At 35.7% G+C, this 18,477-nt stretch overlaps 1 protein-coding gene across 2 annotated transcripts in view; it reads left to right on the top strand.

Moving 5' to 3' along the window:
- LOC127489556 (uncharacterized) overlaps window positions 1–18,477 on the top strand; it is a 250,323-nt gene that overhangs the window by 3,607 nt on the left and 228,239 nt on the right. Inside the window, exon 2 of one of the 2 annotated variants that reach the window (XM_070069508.2) lies at window positions 329–1,576. The exons of the other annotated variant lie outside the window; for it this stretch is intronic. Within the exon in view, the coding sequence (XP_069925609.2) occupies window positions 329–427 (99 nt within the window). The 3' untranslated portion in view covers window positions 428–1,576. Of the gene's footprint in view, window positions 1–328; window positions 1,577–18,477 lie in introns of those variants that run through there. 2 annotated transcript variants of the gene reach the window in all.

The raw sequence follows: 18,477 nt of genomic DNA, 5'->3' as shown, positions 1-18,477 counted from the left end.
ATCAGAGTGTTCCCCTTTGTAATGGCTTCAGCGCCAGTGAGATAGAGCTTTACTCACAATCCGAAAGGAGCACCTGTAATTCTCAGCCCAGGACTCTGGAAGCATATGTATTTCTCCAGAATTCTCCCCTGCTTCAGAGGTAGCCAAGCTCCACCATGGAATACCTGTCTGACATGGATCCTCCCTCTGAGGAATGTATATGCGTGTGTGTATGTGTGTGTGTGTGTTCTCCCTGATAGTCCTGAACAACAATTACAGTGGTGTTCTTTTCCAAGGTTTTGCTTGGAATACTACTATTCTTATCTCTCCTTCTCTACCTACCCCACAGACATGGCCTCAGTATGCTTCTACTCTCCGAAGTCCAGAGGTAACAGAGGTCACAGGGAGCTGCAGTCCACATCATAATGACTACATTCATTCCTACTAGGAAAACACACATTTGGCATTGAAAATGACATTGACTCTGGATCAAGTTAAAACACCATAATCCAAGAGATTAAATGGAAAAAAGAATGATTTATCCATCATAGTAAATATTTAAGTGTTTAAAATGTCTGTTCTCCATATATGCTTCAATGATGATGTTCATATTTGCATGCACTGCGTAGCCTAAGGTCTCATTGATAGAAATTCCAAAAGTATGTGTAGAATGAATTAAAATTACAAAGGGTATGGGTGAATTTTTATTTACTAAGGGTCACTGAATCATCAGAACATAATATTAAATGTTACATAGATATTAAAGAATAACAGCGCTTTATTAAGTTATTTTGAAAAACACCAAAAATCTTTTATCCTTATATAAAATACAAAAATATAAAATTGCATTAAATTGATTAAATTAATTATAAGCTATTCAATTTCTTATGTGGGCAAGGAAAATGAAAATAGATAGATGTGACAGAAAGGGGGAAAGAGTACACAAGAAAATAAAGATCTGAAAAGTAGGGAAAGAAGGTGATATGGTGGCAGAGGTGGCGTGAAAACAACGTGAAAACATGGAGAGGAAGAAAGGCAGCAGAATGCCTTTATTTCTGGCTGAGAACATCAACAATCCTCAGAAAATTTGTTCTGAACTCTGTACTAAAGACACTGAGTTTATGGAAATTTGTCCAAGCAAATGGGTTGCTTGCTTCACCACTAATAGTACTTTGCCAAACAGTAGAGTGACACCAGAGCAGTGATACTACCACAACCAAGAATGTTTCCCAGTTTATATAGATACCATGATTATAATTTTATTTGTTGCAAATATTTGAATCTAATGTTTTTGATTTGTGAATGCACTTTGGCCAAGTACTTCCCTTTTATCCAGAATCCTTAATTGTAATTTACAACGGTGATTTACTTTTTTCTGTGTGTGCACATTTATGTGTATCAGACATGTTAACATCTAGTCTAATGATATGTACTCCTGTATTGATGAATAAATTATTATTGATGAGTAAATTCAAGGTCAAATCCAGAAAAGATTATTTTGATCCTGGTCTTAACAATGTGTAGCATTGCTGCTTTGATTTGAGCTCATACTACTTATACGTTAGAAAATGATTTTAAAAATCAGTTGAAAAATAAATTCCTGATATTTAACATATTTTATTTCTTCTTCGTCATTTATCATTATTGGCAGTAGAAAAATCCATATTATATTATAACATTATATTACACATACATATTTATAGAGAGAGGATGCATATATGTGCTCATCTTGGGTGCATATTTGCACATTATAAAGTTAAGATTCTCTCTCTTACTCGCCTACGATCACCTTACCTATCTACGTTGAGAAAAATATTTCTTGTCCCTGTGTACCTTCTACCTCCATCTCAATTTCAGCTCTCTCCTCCCGGGCTCTGACATTTTTAATGAGTACATTGAGGACATTGGGGTAAAGATCAAGGAGCCTTTGGACACACTGTTCAATTATAGCTCAAGCAGGGAAAGAAGAAGGGCAATGGATTAGCTAATGGGGAATTGAAGGTTGTAAAAATTCTAGGCATTAAGAAAGCTAATTTTCCAGAAGGATCAATGCAATTTCTCTTTATCTGTGTGAAGACAAACCGGAACTGTGTGCCAAGTGTGACTGTTTTTAATCCTGTAGATATGAGTTCTTGAATATCCCCAGAGGTCACATATGTCCAGAAGTTCTGGCCTCATCTTCACTAATGTCTTCTTTCTTTTTTTTCTTCTTATCTCACAAACTGGATTCATTTGATTCTTCATTCCCAAGTTTCTTTCTTCCCTTTCAGACCCTTGCAAATATAGTCCTTCTGCTTAGATCACACCCTTTTCCTGTACACATCCACCTAAGTAATTTCACACACAGTTCCATGCTAGAATGGTTCTCGGTCCATTTCATTTGTTTTCATAGTTCCCTGTGTTTTTTTCCGACAAAATATACAAGGCAAATTGTAATTTCATACAGCTGAGATATTCAATGGATGTATGTTCTCAAATATATCCACAAGGGAAATCTTAATTGTGTTTTAGGCACTTAGTCAAAGAAAGAAAACTTGAATACAATTGAGAAGGTCCATCATATGGAGAATATACTACTGGAAAATTAAGATATGATAAGGTTAAAAAAAGACTATTTAATTTTATCCAAGTTGATTCTTGTTTCACAATTATAGGTATTTTTCAAATTTCTTAATGTAATTTTCAAAAATAAGATATTTTATTTCATCTCAACTTTAGAGTGAAGAAATGCCATTTAAAATATTTAACAAAATTCAATAAAATTATAAAGAAAAATATTAAAATGTAGTATTTTACTTTTTAATCAAGTAATTCTTCTCTGACAATTTTGTGATTTCTTCTTGTTTATGTTTTAATTTTTCTTCAATAATAAAAATATTCAGCTATGTTCTGAGTTGTAGTGTACTTAGAACAAAGTTGGAAATATATTGAAGAAATTTGTATTACTATTAATATAGAGTGAGTTGGGAAAAATGATTTCATAAAATTTAGAAAATAGCATACAATGATTTATTGTTAGATGCATATTATATTGCCACAGCAATTTCAAAAAAGAAAGGACCTAGGTGCCAGCATTGTGGTACAGGTTAAGCTGCCACCCACAAAGCCAACATCCCATTTGAGCACCGGTTCAAATCTGAGCAGGGCCACTTCTGATCTAGATGCCTGTTAATGTGCTTGGCCTAGACCCCTGCCACCCAAGAGGGAGACTTGGATTGAATTTGCCTTGGCCCAGTCTTTGCTGTTGTGGCCGTTTGGAGAGTGAATCAGCAGGTGGAAAATCTCTCTCCCTCTCTCTCTCTAACTCTGTCTTTCAAATAAATAAGTAAATCTTAAAAAAAAGAAAAGAAAAGAAAAGAAAAAGCCTAATGTTTACTGATTTCAGAAGGATCCATACAAATGATATGATAGAAATTAATGGAATAAATTATAAAAAGTGCCTTTTAAAATCAGAAATTTGGAGGCAGGCATTTGGCCTAGCAGTTAAGACCTGGTTTGGGATACGCATGCCTTAAATCAGAGTGCCCGAGTTTTAGTCCTAGCTGTGCTCCCAATTCCAGCTTCCTGCAGGTGATTAACCTAGGATGTAATAAGCACAGCCCAAGTGGTTGTTTGTGTCCCTGCTTCCCACACAGAATTTTTAAGAATTCCAGACTCCCGGGATTCAGCATGGATCAGCACGTGACTGTTGTATGCATTTGGGGAGCAAATAGAGGCTCCCACTCTTTCTCTCTCTCTCCCTTCTCTCCAAGGAAGCAATTAAACATTTCTTTAAAACTCAGAAATTTTCACACAGGTCAATGGAAGAATGGCATTTAGGATAGGGTTAAGATGCAAAATAGTAGTTCAAAGAGGTCTGTTAAAATACTGCCCTAGTTGAAAGAGAGGCCTGTGTTCCAAATTGCCACTTTTCTTTGATAGCTGCAATTTAAAATCTGATGTAGTGTGAATGTTGTAGCTGAGGATAATGTGGCATTAAACAGGAGTTAAAACCTGAAGTTTAAATCATTTCAGATATTCTTGAGTTGACAATTCAGGGAGTTAGTGGTATTTTTCTCACTAAAGATGCCTAAAAAGTCCTGTTCTCAAATACAATTTACAAACAGAAAAATTCGCGAATATTCACACATGAAGAGGGCATCAGTATACTTAATAAAATTATTTAATTCTGGTTTTCTCTGATTTGAGTCTATATCGCTTCTGGGTGTATTTTATTAGCTTGTCTTTTCTTGGAGCAGATGTTGTGACTCGGCTGGTTAAGCTGCCAGTTGGGCTACCTGAATCCCACGTTGGAGTGCCTGAGGTCAAGTCCCACTTTTACTTACTTCCCCAGTCACACTTCTTGCCAGGATGCTCTCTGGGAGGCAACAGATGACTCAACTACTAGCCACCTTGAGAAACCTGGATGGAGTTCCGAGTTCCTGGTTTCTGCCTGGTTTCTGCCTGGCCCAGCTCTGGCTGTTGAAAGCATTTGGAAATTGAACTAGTGGATGGAAGATGTCGCTCTCTCTTTCTCTCTTTCCCTCTACTATTCTGTCTTTCAAATAAATAAAACCTTATAAAAACTATCTTCTCTTCCTGAAATTTTTGTTTATTTCTTTGAAAGTCAGTAGGTAGAGACTGAGAGAAAAAGAGATTTCACATTTGCTAGTTCACTTCCCAAATGCCTGCGATCGCCAGGGCTGGACCAGGCTTAACACAGGAGCCATGAACTCAACCCAGGAACCCACTGACATGAGACATCATTTGCTCCCCATCCCCCCAGGGTTTGCATTAGCAGGAAACTGGAATTGAGAGCAGGGCTGGAACTTGGACCCAGGGACTCTCAAATAGGATGAAGAAATCTCAAGTAGAGGTTGACCCACTATGCCAATCATCCACCCTGAATATGTTTTGAATACTATATTTATCATAATATTATTTAAACATTATTTCTCCCTTGTATGTGGTGATATTTTATTTAGCAAAAAATAGGGGAAATTTCAAAATGTTCTCTTTTGTTGATAGAAGGATCAAACAGGCTAATGTTAAACATGCCAGGAGCCAACCAGTGTGTGAAATTTTTCAAAGCTTTAGGGATAACCTTTCAAATATTATTTTTAATAGTTATTACTCCTAAAATAATATATCAGCATAAAATTCTGAAAACTCTGAATGAGTTCTGAAGAGACAAATCAAAGTCAATGAAGACTTGGAATACCAATAGTGGATTCCATTATCCAGAAACCCCCCCAGAGTTTTCATCTAGTAACTGAATGTCATTCTAACCTATCACAATGAGTTTTGAAGTTTGAGAAGAAACGGAAGAAGAAAATAAGGAAATTTTACTTTATACTCTTTTGTCCTAGTCCTTCTAAGTTGTCATAACAAAAATGCCATAAACTTTGTGGCTTATGAACAACAAGCATTTCTTTTTCACAGTTCTGGAGGCAGGGAAGTCCAAGATCAAGGAACGAACAGATTGGTTATCCTGTGGGGGTCCTTTCCTCACGGACAGTGCCTTTTCCTGCGTCCCCCATATGGAAGAGGCAAAGAAGCTCCCTCAGCTAATTTTCTAAGGGCATTAATCCCATTCAGGAAGATTTTTGCCCTCGTGAACTAATCATTTTAGAAAACTTCCATCTCTGAACCCTTTGATACTGAGAGTTAAGTTTCAGCGCATGTATGGGGGAGGGGCAATACACACCTGCAGACAATAGAATCCATGAAGAAAACACTGAAATCGTCTAGGGCTAGCACAAATATGAGGTGAGTATACCACTCTCATCAGGCACACACTTTAGTTGACTTGAAGGAGGGATAACCCAATAATTAGGTAGTATTTAAACCCTGCATTTTAAAAATTGTGGTAAAATATACGTAGCATATCCTTAACTATTTTAACCATTTTAAAATGTATTGTCCAATGACATTAACTGCATTCATATTGACATACAATGTTCACCAACTCCCATCTCCAGACATTTTCATCTTCACAAACTGAAACTGTGTATCCATCCAAGAATGATGTGCCAATTCCTCCCTTCCCTCAGCTCCCAGACACCACTATTCTAGTCTATGAATTAGACTACTCTAGAAAACACACAAATGTAATCATACAATTTTGTCATTTTGTGACTGGCTTATTTCACTTAATGTAGTGGCTTCAAGGTTCATTTGTGTTGCAGCATGTTCAAATTTTTTCTGCTTTTCATAACTCACTTATTGAAAGGTAGAATGACACAGAGTGCAGGGGTGGGGAGAGACTTGTTGATTCACTCCCCAGTGACCACAAAAGCTGGGTCTGGGCCAGATGGAAGCCAGGAACCAGGGACTCCAATCTGTGTCTCCTGTGTAGGTGGTAGGATTCCAAGTGCATGAGCTGTCATCTTCAGCCTCCCGTGCACATTAGCTGGACCTGGACTGGAAGTAGAGGCATTATCAATCCCAGGGACTCTCCTTCCTTGTAATGGGTGAATAACACAAAGGATTGAATGTATATACCACATTTTGTTTATCCAAATTGATGAATCCTTGAGTCGTTTTTACCTTTTCTGCATCTTAACTACTGTGACTAGTGCTTCAGCGAACATTCACATAAGTATTTAAGTCTTTGTTGTCAGTTTTTGTTATATGCCCAAAGTAGAATTTCTGAATCATATCATAATTCTGTTAAATTTTTGAGGAAACCTGATATTGTGGTCCATTACGACTGTGCCATTTTACATTCCTACCATCACTACAGAGTCCTGTTTCTCTGCATTCTCACCAACATTGGTCATTTTCAATTAAGCTTAATTTTGTTTTGAAAAAAAGTGATCCTGATGAATGTGAAGTAGTATCTCATTGTAATTTAGATTTGCATTTTCTAATGGTTAGTATTGTTGAGCCTCTTTGCATGTGCTTTTTGATCACTGTATAGCTGTATATCCTTTTTGGAGAAATACCTACTTAAGTCCATGGCCCATCTTTTAATTGGATTGTTTGTGTTTGTTGTTGAGATGCAGAATTTCTTTATATATTCTGGAGAATACTTATCAGATATAATACGATTTGCAAATATTTACTGTTATTCATTGTTTCTATTATTAGTGTTCTTTGATGCACCAAGTTTTGTGATTTTGATGTCATCCAACTTAACTACTTTTAAATCTAATATATCTTTAAAATAAGAACTAAGTTAACAATCCCTGATAAAGACATCCAAAATTTAATTATAGACAGATCAGTATTACTGTTTTTTTTCTTTGTCTCAAACTCCAATAACAGTAACAGCAATATGCTGTGCACTTTCTACAGTATGCATTGTAAAACATCAGAAATCCTATGGGTTCAAACACCTCTATTATCACAAGTAAATAAATCATATGAGAAAAATTCTAACAAAGTTCTGCATTGTGCAATAAATAGTACCTGATTAATGTAAGTTCACAATTCTCTTTCTTTGCATTTTCTGTGTGTTCAGGAGAGGACAAATAGAAAATTCAGATCTATAGTTGTGGCTTTTTTCCCTGTATAAATGTGATTCTCTTTTTTATATAAAAAGTCTTATTTCTTGATGACAACTGGAACTGCAAGCTGACTTAGAAGAATTCTCTAGGAGAAGCAGGCTACAAAGTGAATGAAAACACATTTTGTATGTAGTTGTGCCTAAAGCTTCCACTAACCCAAAGAGATCATGTTGTCATGATGTATAGGGAAATTACAAATCAAGAAGTCTGTAAATGTCCTGAAAGCTCATGGAAAGTTTGTAATATTTATAGATTTAATAGATGTCATTCAGATTTTCTAAATGTCAACATATGGCATTCTTAAGGTTCCTTTTGTCTTAACTACTATATGTAGATTTATACTGTTGAACAAAGCATACACATTTCTCGTTGTATAACTCTACCTCCGCTTTCATCAAATGAAAACAATAAACTAGATTAATGTACATTTTCTTTTTTGTAGCCTTTCCCATTGTCAAAAACTGAGACCTTCTTTTTCAAATGTTTGGATCAATGACTGACTTTGTTTTGAAGCTAGTATTTAAGAAGGTATTTAAAAAGGATGAAGTCCATGCACTTAACAGCCTTAGAAATAAGTCCTCAAAGACCATTACACCACTTGTCAATTTAGGAGACACTGCCAGGTAACAACAAAGACCATGAAAGTTGCTTGTAAACTGCTTTGAATTTGAGCAGTTTACTTTCTCAATAGATGAGAACAGAGGATTTTTTTAATAAAATGAAATTCAATTTTATAAAGCTATCCAAATCTTTTTAACTGCTTTCTTTAAACATGCATAGTAAAATCTTTCATGTGAATTTCATTAAGCTTCAAGGTCATTTAGGAGAAAATGATAAGCATATCAATGATAGAAGTGTTTTGTCTATCAAATGGATATGTGTAAAGGTGGAGTACTCATTCATTTATTTTGTATTGCTATGATTATTTTAATGTTTGGAAAAAGACCTTAATATACTACATATTTTCTCAGGTTCTGTTTTTCATAACTAAGAACACACCTAATATATTCTGGATTGTTTCTTTTATTTTTCTTATTTGTCTTTTTATTTTTTTTCTCAAAGAAACCTTTTATTTAATGGGTACAAATTTCATAAGTACAACTTTAGAAATGTGGTGATTCTTCCCATCAGATCCGCCCACCCACCCCAACTCTCACCCCACCGCCTCCTCCCACACCCATTCCGTCCCATTCTCCATTAAGATTCGTTTTCAATTAACTTTATACACAGAAGACCAACTCTATGTTAAGTACAGATTTCAACTATTTGCACACACACACAAACTGAGAACAAGTTTTACAGTTAATTCTCATAATAACAACTCAGTGAGGACAGAGGTCCTGCAAGGGAAGTAAATGCACAATGATTTCTGTTGTTAATTTAACAATTAACACTCTCATGTTGATGTCAGTGATCACCTGAGGCTCTTGACTTGAACTGCCACGCCTATGGAAGCCTTTTGAATCCACATTCTCCGTCAGTATTTAGACAAGACCATAAGAAAAGTGGAAGTTCTCTCCTCTCTTCAGAGAAAAGTGCATCCTTCTTTGATGACCACTTCTTTCCACTGGGTCTCACTCGCAGAAATCCTTCATGTAGGACATTTTTTTTTTACCATAGTGTCTTGGCTTTCCATGCCTGAAATGCTTTCATGGGCTTATTCAGCCAGACTAGAATGCCTTAAGGGCTGTATAGATCGCTTTTTGTCACTCTGCTTATATTTAGTTTCAGTTAATTAGATGGAGAGAGAGAAAAGAAAGGGAAATGGCACTTAGGAAAGCTACATCCCATATAGAAGTTCTTGAGTTTGAGTCACAGGTGTGCTGATTCTAGCTTCCTGCTAATGTGCACCTGGAAGACTGCAGGTAATGACTCAAGAACCTGGGTCCCTGCCAGCACCACGACTCAATAGGCTAATCCTCTGCCTGCGGCGCTGGCACACCGGGTTCTAGTCCCGGTCAGGGCGCCGGATTCTGTCCCGGTTGCCCCTCTTCCAGTCTAGCTCTCTGCTATGGCCCGGGAGGGCAGTGGAGGATGGCCCAAGTGCTTGGGCCCTGCACCCGCATGGGAGACCAGGAAAGGCACCTGGCTCCTGGCTTCGGATCAGCGCAGTGCGCCGCCCACAGCACACCGGCAGAGGCGGCCATTGGAGGGTGAACCAATGGTAAAGGAAGACCTTTCTCTCTGTCTCTCTCTCTCACTACCCACTCTGCCTGTCAAAAAAAAAAAAAAAATAGTTAATTTTATTATATTTGGCACCTTTTTCATTTGTGATATTTATAGTGTGAATCATCTTTTTTTAATCCATCGTCCAGTTTTTAGACATACCATTAGGCCTTTTGCCTAGTGATATGTAGAATCTCTTCATGTAGTAAACTGCATTATGGTGACATCTTTCCCTTATAGTCCTTTTTATTTAAAAAGTAGTCAAATATATCGTTGTTTTATTTTATGGTCTTTGAATATGCTAACATACATAAAAAGATGTTTTCTACAATTTTATTTAATTCTCCCACATTTTCTACTTTTATAATTTTTTTACTTTTGCATTTCAATATTTAATTACTGTGGTATGAGGTATCATTATGGATCCAAGTTAGTTTTTGTTATGGTTGTTGTTTATTTGTTTTGGCCTAGGATTTTCCAAGTACTTTAAAGTGTCACATGAATTCTCTTGTGAATTTTGCTTCTGAATTTGAAGTTAGTTTGATTGATTTTTCCCATTTTAATTATTATTTGGTTATTGTGCTAGTAGAATTTTCTTTTCTAAGACAAATACTATTTCTCTTATAATCTTAATTCCAAGTTTTGCTGAGATGCTACCTGTAATGCAAAACACTATGAAAAATGTCTTGGATTTTACTTGGATCCCAAAAGAAAATTGCAATAGGGCATCTTCCCCTGAGATTGAACAAACATATGAAGAAATGAGTCAGAGATCTAGGGCAATTCCTGGTAATTGGCAGGTTCTTGGAAAAGCTCCCAAAGCAGAGACTTTCATACCCCTCAGGGAAGAGCACAATCAGTCCCCTGGTAGCTTGTTTAATTTTTTCTATTATCAAGAGGAAAAAAATAGTGGAATATACTATGCCTGGTTAATATGGAACAAATGTAGAGGCCAGAGCAGCTTACTCCAGTTACCCCATAGATTGATATTATCATCTTAGAGATTCCTGTAAACACAAATCCATACATGAACCACATTGTCTCAAAAGAAAAAAATAGCAATTTTCTGAGAGTAACTGTATTAGTTTTCGATGGTTGCTATAACAAATTACCACAAACTAAGTGGTTTAAGTGGCTTAAAACAACAAGATTTATTATTTCATGATCCTAAAAGGGAAAAAGTCATAAATGGCCCTAAATAGGCCAAATCAAGGTAGGAGCAAAGCTACATTCATTCAGGATAAATAAATAATATTTATTATTATTCCCTCCTTCCATGCAGCATCTTTAAGTCTCCAAGTCTGTTCCTCTTTTCTTTTTGGTTTCATCCTCCCATCACCTTCTCTTCTGTTTCACTGTCAGATCACCACCTCTGGCTGTGAGTCCTCCTATATCCATCTTGTAAGGAATCTTGATGATTATCTTCCCCAATCAGAGAATCCGGAATAAACGCCCCATCTCCATCTCAAGAACCTTAATTACATCTGCAGCTCCACTACCCTTTTGTGTCTAAAATGGCATATTCACAAATTCCTAGGATTAGGAAGTAGACATCTTTGGGCAGCATTACTGCAGACATCAAAAAATGAAGTTCGATCAGGAGATTCAAAACATATTCTCATTGAAATACAGCTCCTGGAAGAGAAAAATGAAAACACAATAAAAATAGAAGCACTTAGGGAAACTCAGGAGGAATAGACAAACACACACACACACACACACACACACACACTGTACCATTTCTTCCCAATTAGACAATTAAGTAGACCATTTGGAGGAAGAGACAATCTCATTAGAGATCAAATTCAGGCCCTTTATCATCAAGGGAAAAAAATATAAAGTGATGCAAATCCTGACGGATCAGAAAGAGACTGTAGGACACATCCAGGAAACCTTAATAAAAATGATACACATTCCAGAAAGATAAAATGGAACAGATGGAAGAAAAGCAATAATTAAATCTAGGAGATAATTCATCTGTGATGAAAAAAAGACCTGCATCCACAGAATGAGAGAGCTCGCTGAGTTCCAGGCTGTATTGATGAGAAAAGACACGTACTTGGCTTATTCTGTAAACCTCCTGAAAGATAAGGACAAAAAAAAAAATAACACAAGCACAGAGTCGAAGTACGAATTTCTTGAAAAGAGAAAAGAAACAAGCATTTGGGATTCTGTTGTGCAACACTGGAGGTTAGAGAACAGTGAAATAGTATCTACAAACACATAAAATAATATAACCAGAGGATCCTATGCCAAGTCAAAATCAGAGTCAAATATCAGGGAGAAATATGTTGAAACACACAGGAAACCATAAGATAGCATTCATGTGATTTATATGATGAATATATTCAAGAAAAGCCTCTTAAGAAAATAAAGAATCCACCTGGAGCAAAAACTTCAAGCTGGGAGGTGGAGACACAGAGGGAGAAAGCAAAGATGAGAAGAGAAACTCCGAAACTCCTTATATGGTACCATTGACATAAGCTTATAATTAACAATCTAATGGACAGTGAAAAACTGCCCAATAAAAGGGTGGAATTAAGGAATTTCTATAGAAAGAACATATTGTTTATTAATGTCAAAATACCACACAACCATACAAAACACAGGGGTTTGGGGAAGGAAGGAGATGGGTGGAGAGTCAATGCTTTTCTTCTTTTTTATTTTTTAAAAGATTTTATGAGAGAGAGAGAGAGATAAATCATGCATCTGCTGATTCACTCCTAAATGCTGCAACACAGGGGTTGGGCCAGGCAAAAGCCAGGAGCCTGGAACTCCATCCTGGTTTCCCACAACAGTGGCAGGGGCCTAAGCACTGGACTATGTTCCAGTACTTTCCTAGGTGTAATAGCAGGGAGTTGGATCAGAAGCAGAACAACTGAGACTCCACAATTGCCCATATGGGATGCTGGCATTGCAGGAGGCAGCTTAAGCTGCTGTGCCACCATGTTGGCCCCAGATCAATGCTTTCCCAAGTTGTCATCTGGCAGAGGTGTGTGGAGGAGCAGAGAGAAGCAATATAAGTGTCCTGAAAGTCTTATTCTGGAATGGAATTAAGGGAGTGGAAAATTAAGTAAAAAATCACGGGGAAGGAAAGAATGTCTTGTTTTCAAATAGGCTGAATCATTTGGGTATTAATTCATGGTCAGAAGAAAGGAAAATGATAATAGAATAGAACATTAGGACTTATAAATTGACAGGGAAAATTTGGGAATAATGGCAGATAAGTCAAAGCAGCAAACATTAGGAAAGAGATGGATGAAATGAGTTCACTGGCCCCAACTTCTCATACTTGAAGAGTCCCCCATCTCAGGCTTGGACTGCTTTTACTATCCATCCACATCATTCTCCTTGATGGTATAAATTAGTTACAAGGCTTCAAGTGCTATTTATCTGCTAATTATTTCCAAAGTAGTGTCTGTACCTGGACCTCTACCTCCAACTGTAGATTTATGGTGTGGGAGTAGTCTTAGAAAGTTGATGGAAATGTACATAATGAAAAAAAAAACTATGCATGGATCTCAAAAGTAATGCATTAAAAATAAATTTAACTTTTAATTGCATTTTTCCATGAACTTTTAAAAGTAGCCTTGTATATTCAACTATGTGTTTGATTACAATACTAGGCTTGTTGAAAAAATACCCACAATTTATTATGTTCAAAACTCAATTTCTAATATTCTGCCATCCAACACACACATAAACACTGCAAAACATCTTTTTTTCACATTTGCTTTTTCAATAAATTCGCTACTACTCTTAAGTATGTCTCATTATATCTACACTTCTTTAGTCCTGGCCTTGTTAATTTCTTGCTTAGAATATTGTCATAGTCTCCTAATACCTTTGCCTCAAGTCTTTATATCAACATAATAGGTAAACTGAACTTAAATATAATAGCTTAGATCATTTTTATTGGATGTTCATTCTACATGGAAGGAGGCATTAACTTATTGATTTATTTATCCCAGAGATAAATACTCTTGAATAGTATAGTAGTTCATAATATTTCCCAATAAATATTTTTGATGAAATGAAGTGAATGAATGAATAAAAAATTGGAAATAAAGGAGTGAACCTGGTGACGAGTCACAAATGAAGAGGAATTTAATATGATTTGTCCTTAATACAATAATGCTGGACATTGTAAGGATAAATGGCAATATAATTATAACTGAATTGAAATATGAACATAAAAAACAATAGAAGAGGTAATTATATTTCATTATGCAATGGTTATTAGAAATATATAGAATACTTGATAAATTTAATGAAATTTTAATAAAATTCAGCATTTAAGACAGGATAAGACTACCAATTCCTAGTTAGTAAATTCAGAGCATGTTGTTTTACCTGCAAATGAAAATCAAAGACTGTCTATATTTTCTTTAAATTCCGCCATCCTAGAATTTACTTTTATATTCTTCACTTTTTACCTTTGTTCTTCAAAATTCAAATGAATGAAATTTGAATTTAGAAATCTAAAATATCTAGAAGATATTTATTTATAGTGATCTCATACTAGATACAATTCAAATTTATTAGTAAATGAATAAAAAGTATTAGAGCTGTTCTATGTAATACAACTGAGCAATAAAAAAGAATGGACTTTTAATACATAGAAAGGTATAGATTAATCTCAACGTGCTATTGATAGAGAGGTAGACTCCCATGTAGGTAGACTGGGACCAGGAGCCCCTCCCCACCTTCTGGAGATAAGTCCAACAAGCACACTATTCTTAATTGTAGCAACTAGAGAAAAGTCAAATAAATGAACTTAAGAGGGCCAGCATGTATTCTTATTCTTCTGATAAAGATTTGTGTTACAGATGACATCAAATTGATATGAAGATTTCCTAAGAGCTAGCCTTTTACCTATTGTTAGAACATCAGCTTCTAACACCAACTTCATCGTTTTTACATTCCAAAACAATTACATCAGTATTACACAAATGTCACAGTGTAGATAGTTTAGCAAGAGAAGCGGATGTTGAAATAGTGCATTAGTATTAGATAACTGGCCATGTTAAACAAACAAAAAGCAAATGAGAAGCTGGTTTGTCATTTTTAGCAAAGCACCTAAAAATGAATACAGTTGGAAAATTAGAGCCAAATCTACATCATTCCTTGAAGAATTGTTTTATTTGTAAATTTCCTTGAAACTGCTGTGGACAATGAGGATCTAATTTTTGCATGTCGCATAAGCAGATTATGGAATCATTTCTGGGTTTCTGATAAATAGCCTTCATTTCATTCTAAGATTGCCACTAAAAAAAAAGAAAGAGAAAATGGTGTTCAAGAAAACAAGAATTGAAAGATTCACTATGGTTTTGGTCATTTAAAAAACCTTTTTTGGTGATATCACTGATATTTAAGTTGTACTTCATTTTTAAATGACCATCTATTTATTTAAAATATCCATTGAGCACCTAACAAGAGGCAAGTGCTGTCCCAAATAATGAAGATGCAGTAATAACAAAACAGGCATGATTTCATTCCCTTGGGATTTACATCCTTGCAGGAAAAACTGAAAGACTGCATAGAGGTCCTGGGTCTCTCTCTGTGAAGATAATGTAGTCAGAAAAAGCCTCTTACAGGAGCTGCTCCTTCAAACTAAGACCAGAAAGTGAGGAGATGTTACCAGCAAAGAAAGAAGAACAAAACAACATGGGAATGAGTGAGGCACACTGGAAGAACTGTCATAATTAAGATGTGACTCAAATTGAAACAGAGAAATGTTTCTAAGGAATGGAATTTTTTTTCTTAAATACAATAGATAAATTATTGAAAACTCATCTGTTCAGTAATATAAATTATGATAGTATCATTAAGGGGAGTATAGATTTTACTGCAGTGTATTAAGCATGTTTCATGTGTTGCAGTTATCCAAATTCAGTACACAAAAATGATATCATGTAGAGTTCAGGAGCAGAGTGTGCTTTCCATATCTTTATTACCTGGTCACAAAAATCTTTATATCATCAGTAAAAAGTGAGCTATTTCTTTACCAAAATTATAGAACTTTTTAAATGTACTGGAGCCATGGATGGCAATGTTCCTAGGAATACACAAAATTTAAAGAATAAACATGGCATAAATTCCTGGGGAGCTTATTTTATTCTGTAGTGAACAATTTGAAGTATTTTACATTAAAACAGATGTAACTGCATTATGGAATAGAATGTAGAGTTTATGTGATATTTTAAGATAAAATATAATCATTTTAAGAGTTTATTGTGTGAAATTTGAGAGTTTACTTTCAAGACTTTTGTATTTTTTTTATTAAAGATTTACTTATTTGAAAGGCAGCATCAAGGAGAGAGGCGCCTTTCTCTGAAGGGAGGAAGGAACCTCCACTGTGATATGGCCTTGACTAAACAAATTCAGAGTTGGTGAACTCAAGGGGCCTCCATAGCCTAGACAGCTCATAGCAAGAGTCTCGGGTGATTGCTGACGTCATAAATAAGAGTGCCAATTGTTAAATCAACAACGGAGTCACTGGGTTCATGCTCCCCTCGCAGGATCTCTGTCCTTAATATGTTTATCTATGAAACTCAAAAACAACACTACTAGTCGAACAATACCCTATACCTGGTTCGGTTGTGTGAGTGCAACCTGTTGAAATCCCTGCTTAGTATAGACTAAATTGATCTTCGGTATATGAAGGTAACCGAAAATGAAACGTGATGAAGGGGGGAGAGGGGAGAGGAAGTGGGTGAGGGGAGGGCCACGGGAGGGAGGGAGGTCGGGGGGAAGCCACAACAATGCAAAAGATGCATTTTATATTCTACTTAAAACTATTGGTTGAGCTCTGTAATTAATACACAATTACTCTTAGGTGTTTAATTAATGCTATAACTAGTACTCAAATAGTATTTTACACTTTATGTTTCTGTGTGGGAGCAAAATGTGGTAATCTTTACTTAACATACGCTAAATTGATCTTCTGTATATAAAGATAATTGAAAATTAATTGTGATGTGAAGGGGAAGGGAAGAGGGAGTGGGAGAGGGGAGCATTGTGGATGGGAGGGAAGACACGGGCGGGGGGGGGGGGGAGGGAGGAGGCTATTGTGGTCCATAAGCTGTACTTTGGAAATTTATGCTCATTAAATAAATTAAAAAAAAAAAATAAAATGAAAGGCAGAATAACAGAGAGAGGGAAAGAGATAAAGGGAGAGAGAGAGAACCATCCCCTGGTTCACTCCCCAAATTCCCATAATAGTGAGGACTAGGCCAGGCTGAAGTCAGGAGACAGGAATTCCATTCAGTTCTCCCACTTGGAATGATAGGAATTCAAGTACTTGGACCATAATCCACTTCTTCCCAAGTACATTGGAAGGAAGTCGGGTCAGAAGTGGAGAGTGGCTGAGATATTAACTAATAAGCACTCCAAAGTGGGATATGTGTGTACCAAGCCACGCCTTATCCCACCTTGCTAGAACACCCACTTCCTTTTCTATCTTTTTCTATAAGGCTGTGAGTGGTGTATTAGTGAGAAAATTCAGAATAGAAATTCATCGTATTACCTTTTAAGTTATATATTATTTTGGTAACTGACACTGATAATTAAAAAAATTCTGTTTTGTATGTGAAAATGCTTAGATTTATATAAAATTTCCATGATGCAGACTTTAATCTTTTTAAAAATAATGATCAAACTTAAACTTCAGATTTAAAAAATATTGTTTATGATAAATAGTTCGGGTGTATCATCAAATAATTATGAATATAAAATAATCCTTCCTGATGGACTCCCCCAAGACAGATTGTAGAGACTGCTCAGGTAGGATATCAGCTCAGAGTTATGATGTTTCCAAAGATGTTCATTTAGTTTGTATTCTTACATTACCAAGTATATAATTTTAAACTTGACATAATAAACCTGAATATTAGCATGCTTAAAAGATTTTTTGGGTATAGCATTAAAAGATAAGTTTATTTTGGTGCAAAAACTTTGAAGTTCATGCAGAGTAATCTTCAAGGTTTTCATGGAAACACTCAGTATGAAAAATAAAACTAGGTATGAATTGTAAAATGTTTGCACTAAACTAAAAATCTCTTAATTCAATTTCTACAAATATGTTGAAGCACCTGCATATACTTTAGCAGTATTTTGATTGTAAATGATTATAAATTAATAGAAAACTAATACAAAATAACTAATTCTAAATCTTCTAAAATGAGACATTCTAATTTTTATTTTTCATCTATGTTTAGTTCAAATAGAATTTTCACCTTAATTTTATAGTGCATCTTAATATAAAATCGAATTTGTTAAATTTGTGATATTGAATATAAACTCATGAAGAAGTTCTTTACTCAAGATGATGAACCCAACATCATTCCTGAAAGGTCTGTGCTGTTAGTGGTCCTGTGTCTACAAAGGGCTGTTATAGTCTTCCATTCACTTTTACACTAGAGGCATGCAAGAGACTTCCTTGGGTTCCACTATGGTCTTTCCTGCTCTAGCTGTATAATAGCATCCATCATCCTCACTAGTGCAGACACCCTTGTGTGCTTGGTGGTGGTTCAATGGCATCAATGACACATGGTGCTCTCGCCTTACAATACAAAGGTACCATTGTTATTCCTTGAGGTAAAACACACTTCACTTGGGAATTCTGAGAGCACAAAGTTTGGGAGAAGAAGCAGCCATTTTTGTAGGAATCATGAGATATAGTAGTCAATGCAGTGGTCCCTATTTTTTATTAATTAGCACATAAATTCTTACTTCAGGAGGAATTGCCTCTAATTTTGGACTTCAGTTCATGGCACATATTATATGATCTAGTAGCAAGGTGATATCCAGCAGAATTGCTCACTGATTGCAAAGGATTTTG

Source organism: Oryctolagus cuniculus, chromosome 2 (assembly GCF_051225735.1).
Source record: "Oryctolagus cuniculus isolate XC-2025 breed Fujian yellow rabbit chromosome 2, ASM5122573v1, whole genome shotgun sequence".
NCBI classification, from domain to species: domain Eukaryota; kingdom Metazoa; phylum Chordata; class Mammalia; order Lagomorpha; family Leporidae; genus Oryctolagus; species Oryctolagus cuniculus.
The sequence above is the reverse complement of the archived record's forward strand: the minus strand, read 5'-3'. Positions and strand labels throughout refer to the sequence as shown.